We start from the raw sequence: 18,591 nt of genomic DNA, 5'->3' as shown, positions 1-18,591 counted from the left end.
TTTCCTTTCTATTAAGCTTCCTTCCATTGGGAAGAATTGTGTTTTAACTAGGCCCTGCATTAACAAGCACCAGAAGGCTTTGTTAGCATCACAGATTCTCCGGTGTCTTGATAGAAAGTGTGCTTTAGACGGGTCCCCTCAGTGGTGCCTGTGCACACTAAAATGAAAGAGGCCTCACTGCTTGGGCCTGGTGGGAGAACTGAGAACTGAAGGCAAGGTTCTCACTGTGGACTATGAATGACCTACAACCATGAGGGAAGACAGGGAGTCAAAACTGAACTGTGTGAGGAAGAAGGGGCAGGGGCTACCACTGGCCACAACACAGTCAATTATCTCTGGTGTTCAAAATACATTTCTCAGGGCCTCAAACTGCATATGCAATTGCTGGTCCCATCACACACTCACACCTACATTCTAGGCCCTCAAATAATTTAGTCTGCAAACTAAAATATTACATTACCTGCACCTATACACACATACATAAATATATAGCATCTCATCAGGCAAAGAGGCATAGTTTGCTCTAGATAATTAACTATGACAGCCAGAGTTAGTATCTTGGGCTGATACATGTTAATCAACTTTCAAAGAATTCAGAAACAATCAAAGATACCTAAGTTCAAAACTTTCTCAAACATAATTTAATCTCTTTTTTGTTCGTGTAAAAACTGTTTCTTCAGTCTTGCAGAGCCTTGGGGCATTATTAACATAAATGCTCAATAAATATGCAGTGAGTTTAATGAGCAGCCATCGATCATTCTCCTGTTTTAGTCTTTCAATGCAATTCCCATATGCCCTGCAGAGGCTAGAGCATGTGCTGTACCACAGAGCTGAGAACGCTCCTCCCCTCCCCCTCCCCCCCCCCCCCCACTGCCCTGTAGCTCTCAGACGGGGCTGGAGGATGGAAAGAGCACAGATTTGGAGCAGGATATTCAGAGACTGAGACATGCTTTGCTGTATCACAGACTGAGAAACATTTTACTGTATTTTCACATTTTGTTTTAGTTCATGAATCTGGTCAAAATTCAATCTGAACTCAAGTACATTGCAATAACCTGTCAGGATAGATATGTGCATTTCAAAAGTCCCAGGGTTGGACCTGGAGAGATGACTTAGTGGTTAGGAACACAACTGCTCTTGTAGAGGACCAGAGGTCCTCCTAGGGCAGCATGCAGCCACCTGTAACTTCAGCCCCAGTGACATCAGATGTTTCTGGCTGGTGAAGACGCATGCACTCTCATACACATACTCTTCCCATTCATGCAAAGGGTTAAAAATAAATAAATTCTTTTTCCCAACCTTAAAAGATCTTCAAAATATATATTAGGTAGAATCACATGAAATTGCTGTTTGTATCCGGCAATATAAGATAAATATCAAAAAATCTCATAACAGCAAGATTTGAGAGCTTTGTATTTCTAGACCAAACAAATGAGTACCTAAATATAAATTTTCTTAATATGCCTTTGCTCTTGCTCAGGATGAAATAGGGGGATGCACTGTTTTTTACTAAATCCCAAACATCCTGTGCCAGGGAGGAAAAGGAAGCCAGCCTGCTGCTGGTCACACAGTTAGTCCAGGAGATGCACACTCTCCCAGCAAAGGAAAGGGACTGTCCCTCCTGAATCAGCACAAGACCAAGGAGACACACAAAGAAGGCAAGTCATTTCCTGCCAGTCAGCTCTCCCCTAGACTAGATTCTCACCTGAGTCACCACCGTGAGCCCTCACTAATGCACACCCATGTGCTAACGGGGCTCCAGCAACTCTGCTGCCCCCCACTAGGCACCAGAATCACTATTTCACATGGACCTGGAAACAGGAAATAGCCACAACTCAAAAACCTAAGAGGCCCAATTCCCCACAAGGACATAAACATGGCGGATCCCAACTGTTCTGATATAGCAGCTCCCACGTGGGAGAATGTCTGCTTCATCTTTCATGTCTTCTCATTCATAAAAGCGGTGTCCCTTGAGACCACAGTGCACCGCTTCCATGAAGGTCTCCATGCTTCTGCTTTTACACAATGAATGCAGAAAGCAAAAGAGACCAAGTGGGCTGTGCTCGGAAGCCTTTAGGGTAGTGGTTCTCAACCTCTGGGTCATGTCCCCTTTAGAGGTCCAATATCAGATATCCTACATATCAAATATTTGCATTACAATCCATAACAGCAGCAACATTACAGTTATGAAGTCGAAATGAAATAATTTTATGGTTGGGGGTCACCACAACTTGAGGAACTGCACTAAAGGATCGCAGTGTTAGGAAGGTTGAGAACTATTGCTTTAGGGAAATATAGGAATATACCAGGTAGTGGTCTGTAGCAGAGGCAGAAGCTTTGAGTCCCATCCAGGTTGCTAATGTAATGCTGGTCTACATTCTAAGCCAAGAGAGACTGATTTTACTATCTTGGTACAAATGCTAGTTAAATCAGGAAATAAAATAGAAAGTAGTATTTTTCACCGTGATGCTTTAAGAACAAACATGGGGAAGATTGAAGATGTCAGGAAGGGTTTTATGAAGTGGTAATGTTAATTCTGTAATTCATAGATTAAACCCCAAAGAGACCTCAGAAGACAGGCTTCAAAAGCTTTTGAGAAAATAGTTTAAGAAAATGTCCAGATAGGGCTGTAGAGATGGCTCAGAGGTTAAGAGCACTGACTGCTCTTCCAGAGGTCCTGAGTTCAATTCCCAGCAACCACATGGTGGCTCACAACCATCTATAACGAGATCTGGTGCCCTCTTCTGGCCTGCAGTCATACATGCTGTATACATAATAAATAAATAAATCTTAAAAGAAAAAAAAGAAAGAAAAAGAAAATGTCCAGATAAAGATGCTAGCGACCTCTCGTTGAGGCCCAAAGAAATGGAAGAGCAGCTTCAGGTCTTCTGGTTTGTGTGACTCCTTTCCACCGCCCAGCAGGTTTCTCCTGGAAACAGCCTTCCTGCGGCTACCCACAGCATCCAAAGGCCAGCAGTTGGATTAGAGAGGCCACTGCACCTAACTACAATGCCCAGTCTGTGCTTATAACACCAGCAGCCACAAGGAACCATCTAACCAAATCTACTTATTTGACCAAAAATAGCTCCTTGGGTTAGAATGTGATGTTCGCTACAATCCTGAGTTCCTATAGAATAGAATATGATGCTCACAGTAGCCTGAGTTCCTCTTATAGGTTAGAATGTGATGCTCACAATGGTCCTTTGTTCCTCTAGGTTATAATGTGATGTTCACAATGGTCCTGAGTTCCTCTAGGTTAGAATGTGATGTTCACAACAGTCCTGAGTTCCTCTAGGTTAGAACATAATGTTCACAATAGTTCTGATTTCCAGTATTACTCTCCTCATTGAAGCAGCCCCGGGGTAACGTCACTCAGAGGCATTTCATGATAATTCCATCAAAGCAATGCATTTGGGGGATGTGCTGTGGTCAGTAAAGGTGACACTCTCGTCCACCCTCTCATTTTCCTTTATTACGTTACCTACATGGAACTTTAAAATTGCCATTTGTTTTACAGATCTGTGAAATTCTTATTTCAAAGACCTGGGTTAGTCCCACCCATCACCTAACATTCAAAAAAAAAACTTAACAGCTCATTACACTACAGGACATGTACATACAATAAGGCCTTTGTCCTTCAAAGAAAAACATAATTCTCAACAGAATCAGCTTCCAGAAGCCAAGGGAACTGACATCCAAAAGCTAATATAAACACCAAGGCCTGTGTCAAGATTTCTAAGTTAGCTTCACTGATGGGGCTGGAGGTGACCAGGCTTCCAGGGCCAGCCACTGGACTGGGGGCGTTTTTCACTGTGACTTTTGGAAGTGGAAGAAACTCCCTGCCCTGCAGCTCCTGCCTTGTCAGCAACCACTCTGCTCTTGACAGCAGGATATTCCTACAAGAGGGATCATTCCTTTCATCACAATACAAACAGCTCTTAATGTCTAAGAGAGTCTGTATTTTCAAATGCAACTATATTTGCTTTTTAAGGGGGGAGGGTGCGTGTTGTTCTAGTGATTATTTAGGATGTTGTTAATAGAGGAGGGTGACCTTTTGTGACAAGCTTTCTGGGAGAGTCATGTTTTGGAACGTGGAGTTCCATTCTGGGGAGAGCCATCCCAAGTGTTAACCTAAACTATAAACAGGAAACTCCAGCCCTGCTCCCACTCAAGTCTCAAGGTCCTGGACCTCTCAGTGACGCTATAGAGCAGTTGGAAAGATCATGACAAGTTCTTCAGAACTTTATCCCTTAAGGCAGGAACTCAACCAAGTTCTGCATACGGGCAACACACAACACATGCATGGAAGGAAGAAAGGGGGTGCTCTCGGAGGGAGAGCAAGGCCAAAGCAGCATATGTGTGCTGGGTCCACATGCTCAAATTCAGCCAAGTTCATCTGGTCTGAGCTCTGTGTAGAACAAGACCCTGTGCTACTGCGGTACACAGTCAAGTGGACCATATCACACTCTCTCCAAGGCCTGCTCAGTGCTGAATTTCACTTTGTGCCTCCTGCCTGCCTCTTCCCGATGCAGCGGCAAACACCAACAAAAGACGACTGGGTCTCACTGAACATTCCACACTCATTCGTTGTTGAAGTTAGACGACACAGACAAAGCAAGTGAACGCTTCAGAATGAGAAACCAAGCAAACCACCTTGCCAACCTCCAAATGTGCTGGAGCTTCCTGTCTGTGTACAAAAAGGACCAAAGTTACCTTCCCTTGAGACCCATTGTCTACCCTGAGCAAATTCAGAGGGAACACATTTCCCAGGCATTGACAATTAATTGTATTAGGAGTCCAAGCATTTCTTAGAAGGGTCCCAGACAATGATTCCACACACTCCCAGATGGGAGCCTTTCCCACAGTCCAGAACAGGTTTAGAGAATTTACATATTTTAACTCACACCCTGGTGTGAAAGAGCATCACCACGAAGAGGAGGCTATCAAGATACAGAAATATGCCTCAACTTACCTAAAGCCACACAACCATTAAGGGCTAGAGTTTAGAACTATACTGCGATTCCTAAGGCATGTGCTTAATAAATTTTGAGCCCAAACCTGGCTTACAGCATAATACAGATGGCCCTCCACATCCATGGGGTAAAAGTAATCTAGATATAATTTAAGGCATACAGAAGGCTGTGCATGAGTTATAGGCAAACGCTCTCCAACTTTATATAAGGGGCATAAGCATCCGAGGCACCCAGAAGATGTCATATTTTTTAAAAAGTCTTTGCTTTTAGTAATAATCCCCTTGACACTGTTTACAAAGGGCTTTCACAAATGTCATCTCATTGAACCCACCAACTAAAATGAGATGCATACAGCCTCAGCAACTTTCCCAGAGCCCACAACTAATGCTCAGAGAGATGTTAAGTGACAGATAACTACTAACTGACCTGGGTAAAACTTGATCCCACACCCCCAGACACAAAATCACCCTCCAATGCTGTATATCGCTGGTAAAAATGGGCATTAAATTTTTTGTGAGCAAAGAACGTATTTTGACTTGAAGACTTAGATTTTAAGATATTAAATCATATCATAATATTTTTAAAGCACCATTAACAGTTTAATAGAGCAAACTTAAATGTTTATAATGGTAAGTTTTAATATTACTCAGACTCTTTTATATTGTTGTTCTTGTTCCTAAGAAAAGAAATATGCCCCTGTGTGGCCTGATCCATTCTGCATTTAACCATAAAAACATTCCAAAACATGCTTAAAAGGTATATTACCTCTGTCCGTGAAATTAGTTTTGTTTTGGTACCTTTTAAATTTTCATGTGGTATTTATATATTCACTTTTGGTAAGATCTTTTAAAATCAAAGTTGGAAAATGTTGTGATCTTTGCATTAATTTTTCAAAATCCCTATGGCAATCTTAGCTTTGGATTATTGACAATAGGGTTCCAAGCAAATCCCTTGTATGGTCAATTCAGCCTCCTAAGCAAACGCCCAGCAGCTCTCAGGAGGACGAGGACCATTCCTGTTGCAGACAGTCCAGACAGATGATGAGAAAGTTCCCACTTTGAATTGTCCTTAAATTATCAGTGTAATTTTCTTCCACATTTCAGAACTCTGGCCTTTGTCTTCTCAACAAACGCCTTTGCCTTGTCCCCTGCCTTTACCTTCTCTTCCTGCCTCCATAACTATAGTCCGTTTCACTTACATAAGGATCTCCATACGTATTTTTCTGTCAAGATGGCCCTCCTGGTTAACTTCGCAGATTCAGGTTTTAAAATCTCCATTCAAATCCCAAGCATATGTCCTTGGTGTTTATTTCTACAAAGACAGTCACCCAGTCCTGATCTCTCTACAGATCAAGATGCACATTTTAAGAGCCTATGGGGTGTTTTCAAAATGCCTCTTTCCAAGAGACAGTGGCCAATGTCTTAGGTCGTCAGTGAAAATGGGCTGAAGAGATGGCTCAGTGGTTAGAGGTACTTGCTCCTCTTCCAGAGGACCAGAGTTCAATTCCCAGCACCCACGTGATGCCTCACATCTGTCTGCTGTTCCAGCTTCAAGGGAGTCAACACTTGTGGCTTGCAGTGACACCTGAACTCATGGATATCCCTATGGTAACCAATTTGCTCACTGGGTGACGCAGCACAGTAGAGCACAGGATCTCCATAAGAGTGAGGAGAGACCGGCACCCCAAAAAGGGTTTCAGTGGGGCGTCCTGAGAGCAAACCATCGTTCATCCTGGCAGCAGTGCTAAATGCTGAGCAAGTGGCTGCACAACAGTGACAGCCTCCATGCCATCCACCCCACCGGGGCACTGGTGGGAGTCTTCTCCCGACACCGACCTCTCACCACCTCCTTTCCATCCCCACTACACGCCATGCGATGCCTGCTGTCACCTGAGCACGCCACAGCTCTGCAGTCTGCTTTCCAGACTCGGGCCTCTCCACTCTAAACATCTGCCATTAGAGCTCCTACAGGCATTTGAATGACACATCGTATTGTTTCATGTGGCTTGCAAGAATGTTAAATGGCCCCTTCTGACCCCAATAACATGCGTGGGACTTTTTTCCTTATTATGACATGCAAGGGCTCCCAGGCTGGTTCATTTAGAGCTTTTACCTCCCGTTCCACCGGAGCCTCAAGAGTCTTGGACTAGCTCTTCCCACAGCCCAAGCACACACTCCTCTTCCTCAAGAGCCTTGGACTGCCTCTTCCCACAACCCAAGCACACACTCCTCTTCCTCCTGCAATGCTTTGCCCAGACTGTGTGACCAGCCCCTGCCTCCACCAAGGTCTCACTACCGGAATGCAATTTTATCTCTAACCTAAGTGAGCTGAAGTCTGTCATTCTTGTAAACCTTTTGGGTTTTGTTGTTTCTTCTTTATGTTTTTATTGTTTTCTGTTTATGACTTTATTGTACCAGGTACTGAACTTAGAACCCATCCTAGGAACTCACTCTAACACTGACCTATATACTCCAAAGCCTTAAAAAATTGTTTTTCATCTTGAAGGTCTCCTATCACTAAGTCATCCATGTCAACCTTAAACTTAGGATCCTCCTGCCTCACCCTCCCAAGTAATTAGGGTCATAGGCTTAAGGGACAGGCCCAGCTTATAATCCCTTTTTATGCATCTATTCTTCTACCCCACCAGGCTGTGGGTAAAAATCTGTCCCATTGGGCTTGAGGAGTCAAGGCACCCAAGCATTACAATGACTTAAACATGGATCAGGCTGGAACTAATGGAACAAAACGGAGGCAGAGAGAGGTATGAACGAAGGAAAAAGTACCGTGGGACTGAATTTATAGCCTGCTCCTCCTAACACCTTGAGCAACGTCCTATAAAATTAGAACTAGGAATCAACAGGTCTCCAAACACACACCCAGGTCACTTGATGATTGGCCCCAAGTCCATTGAGCACACCTGGTCGCCACACACGAGAGGGAGAGGCGACTGCCCTAGCTTGTTTTAATCACAAAGGCTTCTGGATATCACCAACCACTCTGAGTGCCACGAAGACTGTGTGAGAAGCTGAGACCCTCTACTTACCCAACCGATGCTTATTCACTGGTTTTATTTTTCCTGGCCCCCGGCTGCCTGGCTCCCTACTGTCTTCTGTTCTCCCAGCCTCACTCGGTGTAGCAGGAGGCACACTCCATGCTCAGTGTTAGTCTCTTTACTTGAAACGTGGGCTACTACTGATGCACAAGGTGAAGGCAGAGCTGCATTCGAGGGGCTGGGAAGGGGGGCAATGGGTAAGCGAGCAGCCAAGGCGGGCGCACTTAGGTCTGGAGCTGGGAGACTTCCACAAGGCAGGCCAGGAAAATCCCCATGATGCCAGACCACTAGCCAGCTTTTCCAGAAGGACGGAGCACCACAGCTCAGCCCTATCTCTGCCAATGAAAGTACAAGCGAAGGTGACCCCACAGGCACGGAGATGTAAATACCCTACAAGAAAGGAGGCCCCACTCCCATGGAAAGTTTTCCTTAATGTTTAATAGAGAGCAAGGGGAAAACTCAGACCAGGGCCCACAGAACACGGGACCAATAAGGAGCAGCCGCGACCAGCCAGCTCAAGTAGAAGGGACATAAGCCTCCCTAAGCTTTACTGACCTAATTGATTGGGGTCACAGAGAAGGGTGGCTGTGATATCACCCCTAGGCCTCTTCTCCATCAGCTTTTTTTTTTTGCGGGGGTATTCTGTTCTGACAAACATCTATAGACTAGTTCATCTGAGGAAATAATAATTTAGAGGATAATACCAACATAGAAAAAAAAATCATCCCAGGGGACTTCCTACAGTCTAAGCCCTAAGCTAAACATTCGATGTTCCACACCACTGAATTCTCGTGGCAACCCCACAGGCTAGACTGATATCCACTGATACCCATTCCACTTTCCACGTGAGGACACAGGTGACATGACTATCTGCCTTCACCACCCCTTAGATGTGAGACCAGGCTTTTTTTTTTTTTCTTTTTTTGGTTTTTCGAGGCAGGGTTTCTTTGTGTAGCTCTGGCTGTCCTGGATCTCCCTCTGCTGACCAGGCTGGCCTCGACCTCACAGAGATCCACCTGGCTCTGCCTCCCGAGTGCTGGGATTAAAGGCGTGCACCACCACTGCCTGGCTGAGACCAGGCTCCTTAAATTCCTAAGCTAGACCCCCCTCCCCAAAATGACAGGATGCCAAGCAAAAGTTGCATCTATCCTTGAAACGGTCTCCATATTCCAAAACCAGTTTGTGCTACCAGCTCAAAAACCATTCTGTGGGCCACCATGTGGTTGCTGGGAACTGAACTCAGGACCTCTGGAAGACCGCTGAGCCATCTCTCCAGCCCTCAGAATTCATTCTGACCCCTCCCACAGAGCCCTGAGCTGGCCGGGTGGAGATGAGTCTCGGAAATCTTCCAGAGGTGAGCGACCAGCAGAAGCAGATGGCGGAAGTGGACAGTTGAGTGCACATGCCAGTTCTGCCTCAGGGCCTCCGTGGCCTCTGGTGTGCTCTGCTCCCCTGGGCCTAGAAAACTGTGGAGAAGCAACTGTCTCAGAGCCGGCCTTTGTCAATTTGCCAGCGCAACTGTTTGAGTAATCTTTCCTCAAAAATGGCTCTATGTGAAAGGCAGTCAGCCAACATTACCTAAAAAACAACAAAAACAAATACAAATAAATAAATTGGCTCACTTCTGAACGACCTGAGACATTTGTGAGAAAAAGGACACGGCTCTCTCTACATGTACACATTGCAAGCCCGATGTCTCTGACTCAACAGGCTACTTCATATCCCAGCACACACTGGCACAGGATGCGAATCCTATCGCAACCAGGGGCCTAACATGAGCTCCGATGGTCTCTGCCATACTCCAGGCAGTGAGAACGTGAACCGTGGAAAACAGAAGGATTCTGTCGATCTGAAACCCCATAGGCGGAGGCAGTTGAGACTCTGGAGATGCTCGAGCTGCTCCTTGGGCGATAGAGGACTTTTGCGATTACGAAAGTGGAAGACAAGCAGACAAGGTCGGCTCTGTTAAGCGGTGCGGTCAGCTCCAAGGTAGGTGGGGCCCTGCTTCTTGTAGCAGGGAATTCGCATGGCTTTTTATGAGCGAGGGCCCATTTCTACATTGCACCTCTGGATTTAAAAGAGGAAATTTCAACCTCAGGAATAATGTTTTTTGCTGAACAAAATGTACGCCAAACTAAGCTCTGACTTCTGGTTTTCAGTGTCCCAGACTCCAAAGTTATCTCAGGTTTCTAGTCCTGGGCGGGACTCACTGGCTCCCACCACTTCCTCAGCTGCAGCGAGGTGGGGAAAGACCGAGGAGTGTGGACACCCCTCCTCCTGTACTTGGTGGGTTTCGAGGTGGCCATGGGGCAGAGAGCTGCGGCAGGGTCATGTACCTGAGTGTGACCGGCCCCCACCAGCAGGACTTTGGGACAGGCACGGACATGTTGTCCTGGGCATTATTGGAGAACTGACTCTAGCAGGAGGGAAGTCAGGAAACAAAACAGTTTGGGGTTCCTCGGTCCCCTTAAAGAACGCAAGGTGCAAACACTCTGGCTTGGGTTTTCACCAAACAATAAAGCACACGTTTCTCCAGAGTACACGGCCTGCCTGCATCCCCAGAAACGGTCCCACTTCTCACCTCTGCCCTGGAATTCAGGGACTGAAGACTCAGCACCCACCCACCTTTAAACGAGGTTCCCTTGCCACCTAACACACAGACGATTCTTGGACCACTGCAGGCTCTGGCAGGATGCTCTGGCCTGTGAAACTGATCAATCCGGGCGAAACTGTTCCTTTCTGCTCACTATGTCCACTGCAGTTCTGATCCTCGGAGCATCCACAGAAACATGTTTATTCTATCTCTGAACTACTCTGAACCTTAAAAAGTTAAATCAGGCTGAGTGGATTCTCTGGGGTTTTTCAAGTCCTGACACTGTAATTACAGTCAGGACTTTGTGCCACTGACTCCCTCCAACTGTAGCTTCCTTCATCTTTTTTAAGCATACATTGAAGGTTAGCTTTTTTTTTTTTTTCATGCATGTTATGAAACAAGAGAGGAGCTTACACCCAGCCTTAACTACTTTATTCCAAAAAAGCTGGACCAACCCAAACTAAATATTCCTATGTCCCCAATCCAAAACTGAGTTAAACTATCACATGTCTTCCAATATTCATACGTAAACTTCACTCAGGACCAAGGCTCCCTGCAGGTCAGCTGAAATCGTAAAGAGATTTTTGCTTTCATACAGTGTGACTAACTGCTAACTAACTGAGCTCTGAATGGCTCAAAGGAACAAAACAAAATCACTCAAGGAAGGCCTGAAGGTAAGGAAATTTCAACAGGCTTTTTCCTTTCTCCGTCTTCTCATGCTTAGCTTAGCAGCCAACCCATTTCTCCTAGTTATAAGTGTGTGCCCAAGACAGACAGCCATGACCCTGAGTGTTAGCTCAGTAATTTTGATAAAATATTAAATACTGTGCAGATAAAGTATGACCTTCACAAGCTACTGAATTTCATAAAGCTCAGCCTCCTCATCTTCAAAAAGACCAGAAAACTCTCAAAGGATTTTTATGGGGATCAAGTTAAATAATGCAGACTTCGGAAACTGCCTGGCAAATAAATACGGTTTTGGAAATGTTTGCTTGCGAATACTATCAATTTACTAAATATATCTCTTTTCCAACCAAAGCACAAAAATACCAAGCAGCCTCCTGGCGATCCAGCAAGAAATCCATGGGTGTAGCCGATCCCCTGTAAACTTACTAGAGTGGACCCAGAGAAATGCTCACCACCTACTCTCTCCCGCGGTTTGACTAAGCCGTCACAGATATCTGAGAAGCAACAACACTGAGAACTTGGGCTCATCCTTCTAAACCTCTGCCAAAGTCATGGTCACATAGCACTGGGCTTAGCAGCTAAGGAAGGAGTTTGAAGGGCTAATGGGTGAGACCTACTGCCAGGATCACAAGAAAAGACTGAGACTTGTCCTCTACAGATGCCTCTAAATGTTCTTTCTGTCCTGAAGAACTTAAGTGATACTTTTATAAAGCACATAACAAATAACTCTAATGTCAATTTTCATATTACTAAGTCTCCACATTGAAAGAAAGGCACTGTCTATCATGGGGATAGGAATACCAGGAAAGGAAACCGCTTTGTGGGGAATGTTTAATAATATTACTTGGTAATAGTTTGCAAAAATTCAAAATGTATATTTAAACTTCACAAATAGTAATATCACCAAAGAGAAAAGTAATACAGTCACACGTAGAGCTCTCAGCATATTTAAATATTCCTTAGGATAATCTCTGCTAAGATGTTGAGAATAAAATAAAATCATTTATTCACAGTATACAAGCAAATGAAAAGGGAAGACTATATTATTCACACGCTACACTTGTAAATCTGTACCCAAGTCAAATTTTAAACTCAGAACTTATTTCCAACAAGCCCTTTAGTGAAGACGGTTAAGGCAGCAGCTTATGGACACAAAGGAGCGCCTCTCATTAGACAGCAGAGCCCATCCCCTCAGCCAATGACAAGCATGTCTACCTGTTTCTGTGGATTTCTTTAGTCCAGAGCCTGATAATCACTTGATGCAAGCACAAACCCATTTATCATTTCTCAACGTTGACCTCATCTCTTGTCACAAAGGAGTCTGGGTCCTTTAGGCATAGATAGTGTGGCTTTTGTCTGAGCAGAGTCAGATGCTCTGTGGCTCCCTACTGCTGATAGGATAACAAGTCATCATCACTTTAGGAATCTGCCCTTAAATGCCTTAAGGTATTTCCAACAGGATTTTAGGATGTGTAATTTTAACTAAGTTTTGCCAAAAGTAAATGGCTTGTAAAACACTCTTCAGAAAAAAAAAAAAAAAAAAAATGTTGCTCTTTGTAGATCTATATGTCTCTCAAAAAAAAATCTTTTTAGTAAAACTTAATCTCCTCCAAGTGGCTATTTTTTTTCAGAATTATCAGTAATTTTAGCTAAAATAACTTGAAATAAATGATCTGTTTGAGTTTACTAGACACTGCCAGTACTAACCAAGCATTTGACAGCCAAGGGTCGGTTAAGAATAGGTCCTTCTTCCTGACCTGCGCTTCCAAATCAGAAAAGACGCCTGCATTACAGAGCTTAAGCTACAGCAGGCAAAGAAATTCGAGAAATCCACCCAAGATTGCATCTTGCCCTGCGTTTGTCCTTTGTGACGGTTATCTCTTTCCCTTCTCAAGTGTCTTATCCTTGACCACTGTACCTAAATGCTATCTCAGCATTTCCCTGCTGAGCTCAGAGGATAGAGCCAGTGCAGAAAGTGGCTGTGGGAGTGATATCTATGGCTTCATTGTAGTGGCAGGCATTCCAGACTGTAGCTTTCCTGAAACAATGCTGTACCAAGTCCATCTTGACTTTTGCTTGTACAACAGTGATGTCAAGGATAAGAATTCTCAGCCTGATGAGGTAGAAATTGCAAAAATCCATAAAACGAGGAAATTCAACAAGATTGAGTGCACAAGCTACGTGCAATTCGGTAATGATCAAAACCAATTTTAAGACAGTTATTCTGTGATGTTTAGCAGATGCACTTGCCTGAGACAGCAGCTAAGTTTGCTTCCCCTGACTTGTCCACTTACCAAGCACACACACATAATGCAGGGGTTGTCTGTGATAAATGGAATTTGGAGAACTTCCCCTTCATTTTCACATTTTGCAACAGATCCTGAAATGAAGATGAAAATATTTTTAAACTTAAGTCTATCTTAATGGAATCTTATTATAAAATCTTACCTTTTAGCTTGTAGTCTGAAATGCATAATGCTTTAAGTTATCAACTCACACAAACAAATGTCCCCAAATCTGTATGAAATAGTTTTACTTAACACGGTTTTTTAAGTCACTACAGTATGTAGATAGGTTTTCTGTTTTCAGTTGGTTTAAGCACATATTTAATAACGCTAGTGCTCTGGAAGGCATTTCAGCTACACGCAGACTCACACACCAAACTGGTCATTAGGGAAGATTCTAAATTTGAACGAAATTCAGGACTATGTCAAAAAACAGGCCTTTCAGGTGGATCTGCCTACTGTTGTGAGTTGAAATCATTTTTTAAAATGCAATCTCTTTTCTCTTAGAAATTTTCTGTTTTCTGCACCAGGTGTCAGTAAAGCATGTCCTTCAAAATAACAGCCGAGGTCTTCACCTGCCTAAAAACATATAATTATTATATCCTGCTATTAGTAACCTTTAAAAATAAGATCGTTACTTTAAATTCAAGGTCTGGAAAGCCATGCTTTAAAAACGCTGCCTAGCACAGTGGATTTATTGGAATCCTATGGAGTGAGAAAAGGGGATGTGCGGGAAACGGCGCTGTCTTTTCCCTAATTGCATGGGGGGGGAGGTTAAGATTAAAACAAGGATTGAGAAAAAGATTCAACGTAAGTAAATCAGGGAATTTCTCAACTTCAAACAGCAGAGTATAATCACTCTGTCGAAGACAGCAGTCACTCACACACACACATCCCATCTCTTTACCTCAACATAGCCTTCCCACCCTTTTTCTCTGGGCTTCTCCGCATCCCCATCGCCCTCAAGGGGCAGGCAAGGTGAGCGCTCCCCACCTTCCCATCCCCGGGCTAGCCAGTGCCGCTTCTCCCAAGAACCACCCCAGCGTCCCGGAGGACTGGACCCTCCCGCCCCCACCCCCCTACCTGTCAGGAAGGAGGAAGCCAGAGACATGGGGACCCCGGAGCAATTGAGCAGCAGCAAGACGCAGCAGGTAATCCCAGGCGAGCGTCGGCAAGGACGCTCAGCCAGAGCCCTGACGCCGGAGAACCAGAGCATCGTCACCTGGAGGGAATCCCGGGCGACTGCAGGTCCCGCGTCGCCGCCTCTGCTCGGCGGCCGCCGCTCGCAGTCAAAAGGGCTGTGGGCCGGCGTGCCGGGAGACAGTCGGCGGAGGGAGGCGGGCGCCCGGAGCGGCGGGGGAGGAGTGGGGGCGCCCCGGGAGGAGGGGTCCTGCGGCCAGCCTCGGCCAATGCGGCGGCTTTTTTCTAAGGGAGTTGCTCGCAGCGGGTTAGCCGTCAGCCCCTCCGCGCCAGAGCAGGGCCGGGAGGAGGGGTGGAGGAGCGGCGGGAGCTGGGGATCGGAGGCGACGCTGCAGAGTGCGCTCGCCGCTCTGGAGCCGGGCTGGGCTTTCGCTCCCGGCACGCGCAGCTCCGGCCGGGTCCCCGGGCTCTGTGTCCGGCCCGCGCGCTTGCTCGCTGCGAGAGACCAAGGGCGCACCGGGCGCTGTGCGGAACCCGCAGGGGTCGCACGGGGGACCACGATCCTCCCAGCTCAGGAGTGACAGTCGCTCCCGCGAACGCCGTGCCGGGCGGTCTAGCCCGCCCTGCAGCCCAGCGGCGGCCACCGGCCCCGGGGAGCTGCCGGAGCCGGGAAGGCGCGTCTCCAGCGCCCGGCGCACCGCCTCCTCCCGCGCGGAGGAGCCGCCCCCAGCCGGGATGCCACCACCCGCTCACGCCCGGAGCAGAAGACCCGGCGCCTCCCGCTGTCCCAGCTTCGGAAGGAGTCACGGACCGAGTGCAGGAGGGTCCCCCTCAACTTTTCACACCCCCTTGTCTCCCTCGGGCAAAGTCGGGGGACTCAGGAAGCTAAGGGGACAGAGGGGCCAGTGGCCTTGGAGATCAGGCTCCGTGCTTGTGCCACTGCGGGCCTGACACTAGGGAGGACAGAAGTTGGAGCCACAGGAAAAGTCGGCTAATACACGCACAGCGGCCAGCGCCTTTCTGCCTTAAAACGAGGATCGCTGGCTCAGACTCCGCCCTTCCCAGCCGGAGCTGCCCGGGACAGGGAGGTGCGTTAGACTAATCATTCATTCACTCGCGGGCCAGGGAGGGACCGCCGCCGCTAATCTCCGCCCGGGCCGCCTCCGTGGCGGCCTCCCAGCTGGGCGTGCGGTGGCAGCCACTACCCTGCAGTGCTTCTCGCCTGTGCGGCCCTGGTGTCCCCCAGTCTCAGCCTTTGATCCCCTCACCCCGCCAACCGGTTCCCGCTGAGTCCCAGCCTCCCGCCAAGCAGTGGCTGGCTCTACCCAAAAGGGGTGCTAATCTAGAAACAAGGATTTTTATAACTACGTTATGAAGGCGCCAGGCGAGGATGAAGGGCGCTTGGCACATGCTGGAACGGATGGTCAGCTGTCTTTGGCGCCTACTGTGGGCACCCGCTCCCACCCGAAGAACATCCAGCAGGTGCCCACCCACATGCAGCGCCTTGTGGATCCAAACAATAATCGCTGACAAGCCAGAGAAGCTAAGCATTTTCTCAGTCTCAGACCGGAGTTTCAGGCAGCAGCGTTTGTAACTGTAGTGAGAACTCCTTTGACAATGAGTCAGTTCTCTGACACACTTCTCTAGCTTCACCAACCACTCTCACCTGCCTCCTCTCCCCCACCCTCCACCCCGCCCATTTGCTTTCATTTTGCAGTCATTTGGAGACTTCTTTTAATGAGTGCATTGTGGCCAACATCCCAACCCAGCAAGGACCACATCCCTGTGACGTGAGACAAGGGGAAGAAAGGCAAGCTGCCATTAGCTTAGCATGCTCCATTGCACTCTCAAAACAGATTTTGTGTAAAATTTAAATTAAAAGAGACAAAAGCCGATGTGGTTACTTGTTTTCCCCCAAATAACACCACGGCTAGTTGCCTTGAAAGTCAAAGTGTTGAATGTCTCCCTGATTTCCAGAGCCTACAGAAACGTTAAGATACACACACGTGCACGTGCACACGCGCGCGCACACACACACACACACACCACAGAGAGACAGACAGACAGAGACAGAGTTTTACTCCCATGGGAACTAATTAGAAAATAAAAATTAAAAAAGAGCTTTTGCCTCAGAAAAGCAGGCAGTCTGCTATCTACAATGTCTCTGCTATCTAAAACGCTTCTGCCTGGATGGGGGTCTCTAGATAAATTTATTCATTGTGATTCAGTTAAGGGAAAATGAATGATGGAGATGCTAGGAGACCTATTCTTGCCCTCAGGTGTCCCTAGATTTGGTTACAAGTGCACTGCAAACTGCAAGGCATCTGAAGAGCATGCCTGTGTCACCCTGATACACTGGCACAGGCCCATCTCCTCAGTGTGCATGACTAATTTTAGGAGGGAATCTGGATGTGTGTGGCATTTCTATCATGGGTGGCCAGACCTTCCCCTTAGGGACAAACCAGAAATCCACCTGGAAAACCTTTCACCAGCCTGGAAGTTGTGGATGAGAAGGGAACTCAGCTCTTCCTGTGTTCCAACTCACCACGGGCTCCACTTCAGAAAGAACAGGCTGCCTCCGAAGGGCTCATCACAACTTTCCCCACCCAGCCATTGGTACTGCCACTCATGAGTAGCACAGTCTACTAGCTGCCAACCAGTGCCTATCTAAGCCAAGCAGAGATATTCCAGAATCAAGTGAGAAGGGAGCCAGAGGGAAGGGAAGAGGGAGGCAGGCAAAGAAGCCAGAGAAAGGCAATGAATGGCATATAGTTTAGCTTCCATACTTAAACTAAATGGCATGGTGGTACCATCCAAATTCCTAAATAATCTTGACTGGAATCCAAAGGAGAAAAAAGGGGGCGGAGTTTGGCTTGTGACATCGTTCAGGGGTGAGTAAGCAATGGAGCCCTAAGATTAGGGTTGAACTCAGGGCCTCTACTGGCCCAGATCTGCAGTCTCCATAAAATAAATGTGTAAGCTGGCCAGATGAAAAAGGAAACATGTCTTAATGTAGATGTTGTCACATCTCTCAAACTATGATCTCAATTCCCGCTGAAAAGTTCACTGAACATGCAACTTAGTAGCTTCAAAGTCACTTCCAGAAATTCTCAACTCACCTTCCCCATAACAGAGAAAACAGGCCTCTCAAAAATGAACTGGAATAAAGGGATTGTGATAGCAAACGCTGACGGGCCAGGGGATAGTCCATGGTATCTGAGGCTTACACTTAGGAATGGTATCATCCTGGGCAAGTTTGAACTTAGACTTCAGAAAGATGAAGGACTGTTCTATGAAAGCCCTAATCTGATAAGGAAAAGCCTGTGAGGAAAATATAGACAGCCCACAGATGTCAACCCCGGATGACCAACAGAAGGAATACCATGAACGAAATGCCTAATTTTTCTTTAAGACACCCAGACTACGTTTCTTTAGAAGAGAGATTATTTTTGCAGGTATGGTCGGCAGTCTGGATATTCAGTCAGTCTTGTCGGTAATGTTGGGGAGGATCATTTCCACATGTTTGAAAGGGTTTGGAGTGATAACGTGGATTGTGCACACAAATCATGACTTCCCACCTCTTTGGTGATAGCTTCCTGATTCTTGCTAGGATGAAATTGAAAATGTCACTGTCACCTTGTTTTGTTTTCTTTTAGCACTAGAGGTCTCAGAGAGCATATGAATGAACTTTGCTTTGAAAGTGAAAAAAAATCTAGGTTGTGAGGGTAGCTCAGCGGTAGAGCACTCACCGGACCCACATGAGGCCCTGCGGTCCAAGGGCAAAAAGAGGAAGAGCTAAGAGAAGCATGACTGGCCAGGGCCACATGGCTCAACAGTGGCAGAGCCCATTAGCAGAGCTCT

At 46.5% G+C, this 18,591-nt stretch overlaps 1 protein-coding gene across 1 annotated transcript in view; it reads right to left on the bottom strand.

The window, feature by feature from the left end:
• The window catches only part of Bmper (BMP binding endothelial regulator), a 253,931-nt gene extending 238,490 nt beyond the window's left edge, over nucleotides 1-15,441 (bottom strand). The window contains exons 1-2 of the mRNA XM_006991683.4: nucleotides 14,674-15,441; nucleotides 13,600-13,685 (exon numbers count right to left, since the gene is read on the bottom strand). Of these exons, the coding sequence (XP_006991745.1) occupies nucleotides 13,600-13,685; nucleotides 14,674-14,806 (219 nt within the window). The 5' untranslated portion in view covers nucleotides 14,807-15,441. The remainder of the gene's footprint in view (nucleotides 1-13,599; nucleotides 13,686-14,673) is intronic.
• Nucleotides 15,442-18,591: the final 3,150 nt, after the last annotated feature.

Source organism: Peromyscus maniculatus, chromosome 7 (genome assembly GCF_049852395.1).
Source record: "Peromyscus maniculatus bairdii isolate BWxNUB_F1_BW_parent chromosome 7, HU_Pman_BW_mat_3.1, whole genome shotgun sequence".
Classification (NCBI taxonomy): domain Eukaryota; kingdom Metazoa; phylum Chordata; class Mammalia; order Rodentia; family Cricetidae; genus Peromyscus; species Peromyscus maniculatus.
The sequence above is the reverse complement of the archived record's forward strand: the minus strand, read 5'-3'. Positions and strand labels throughout refer to the sequence as shown.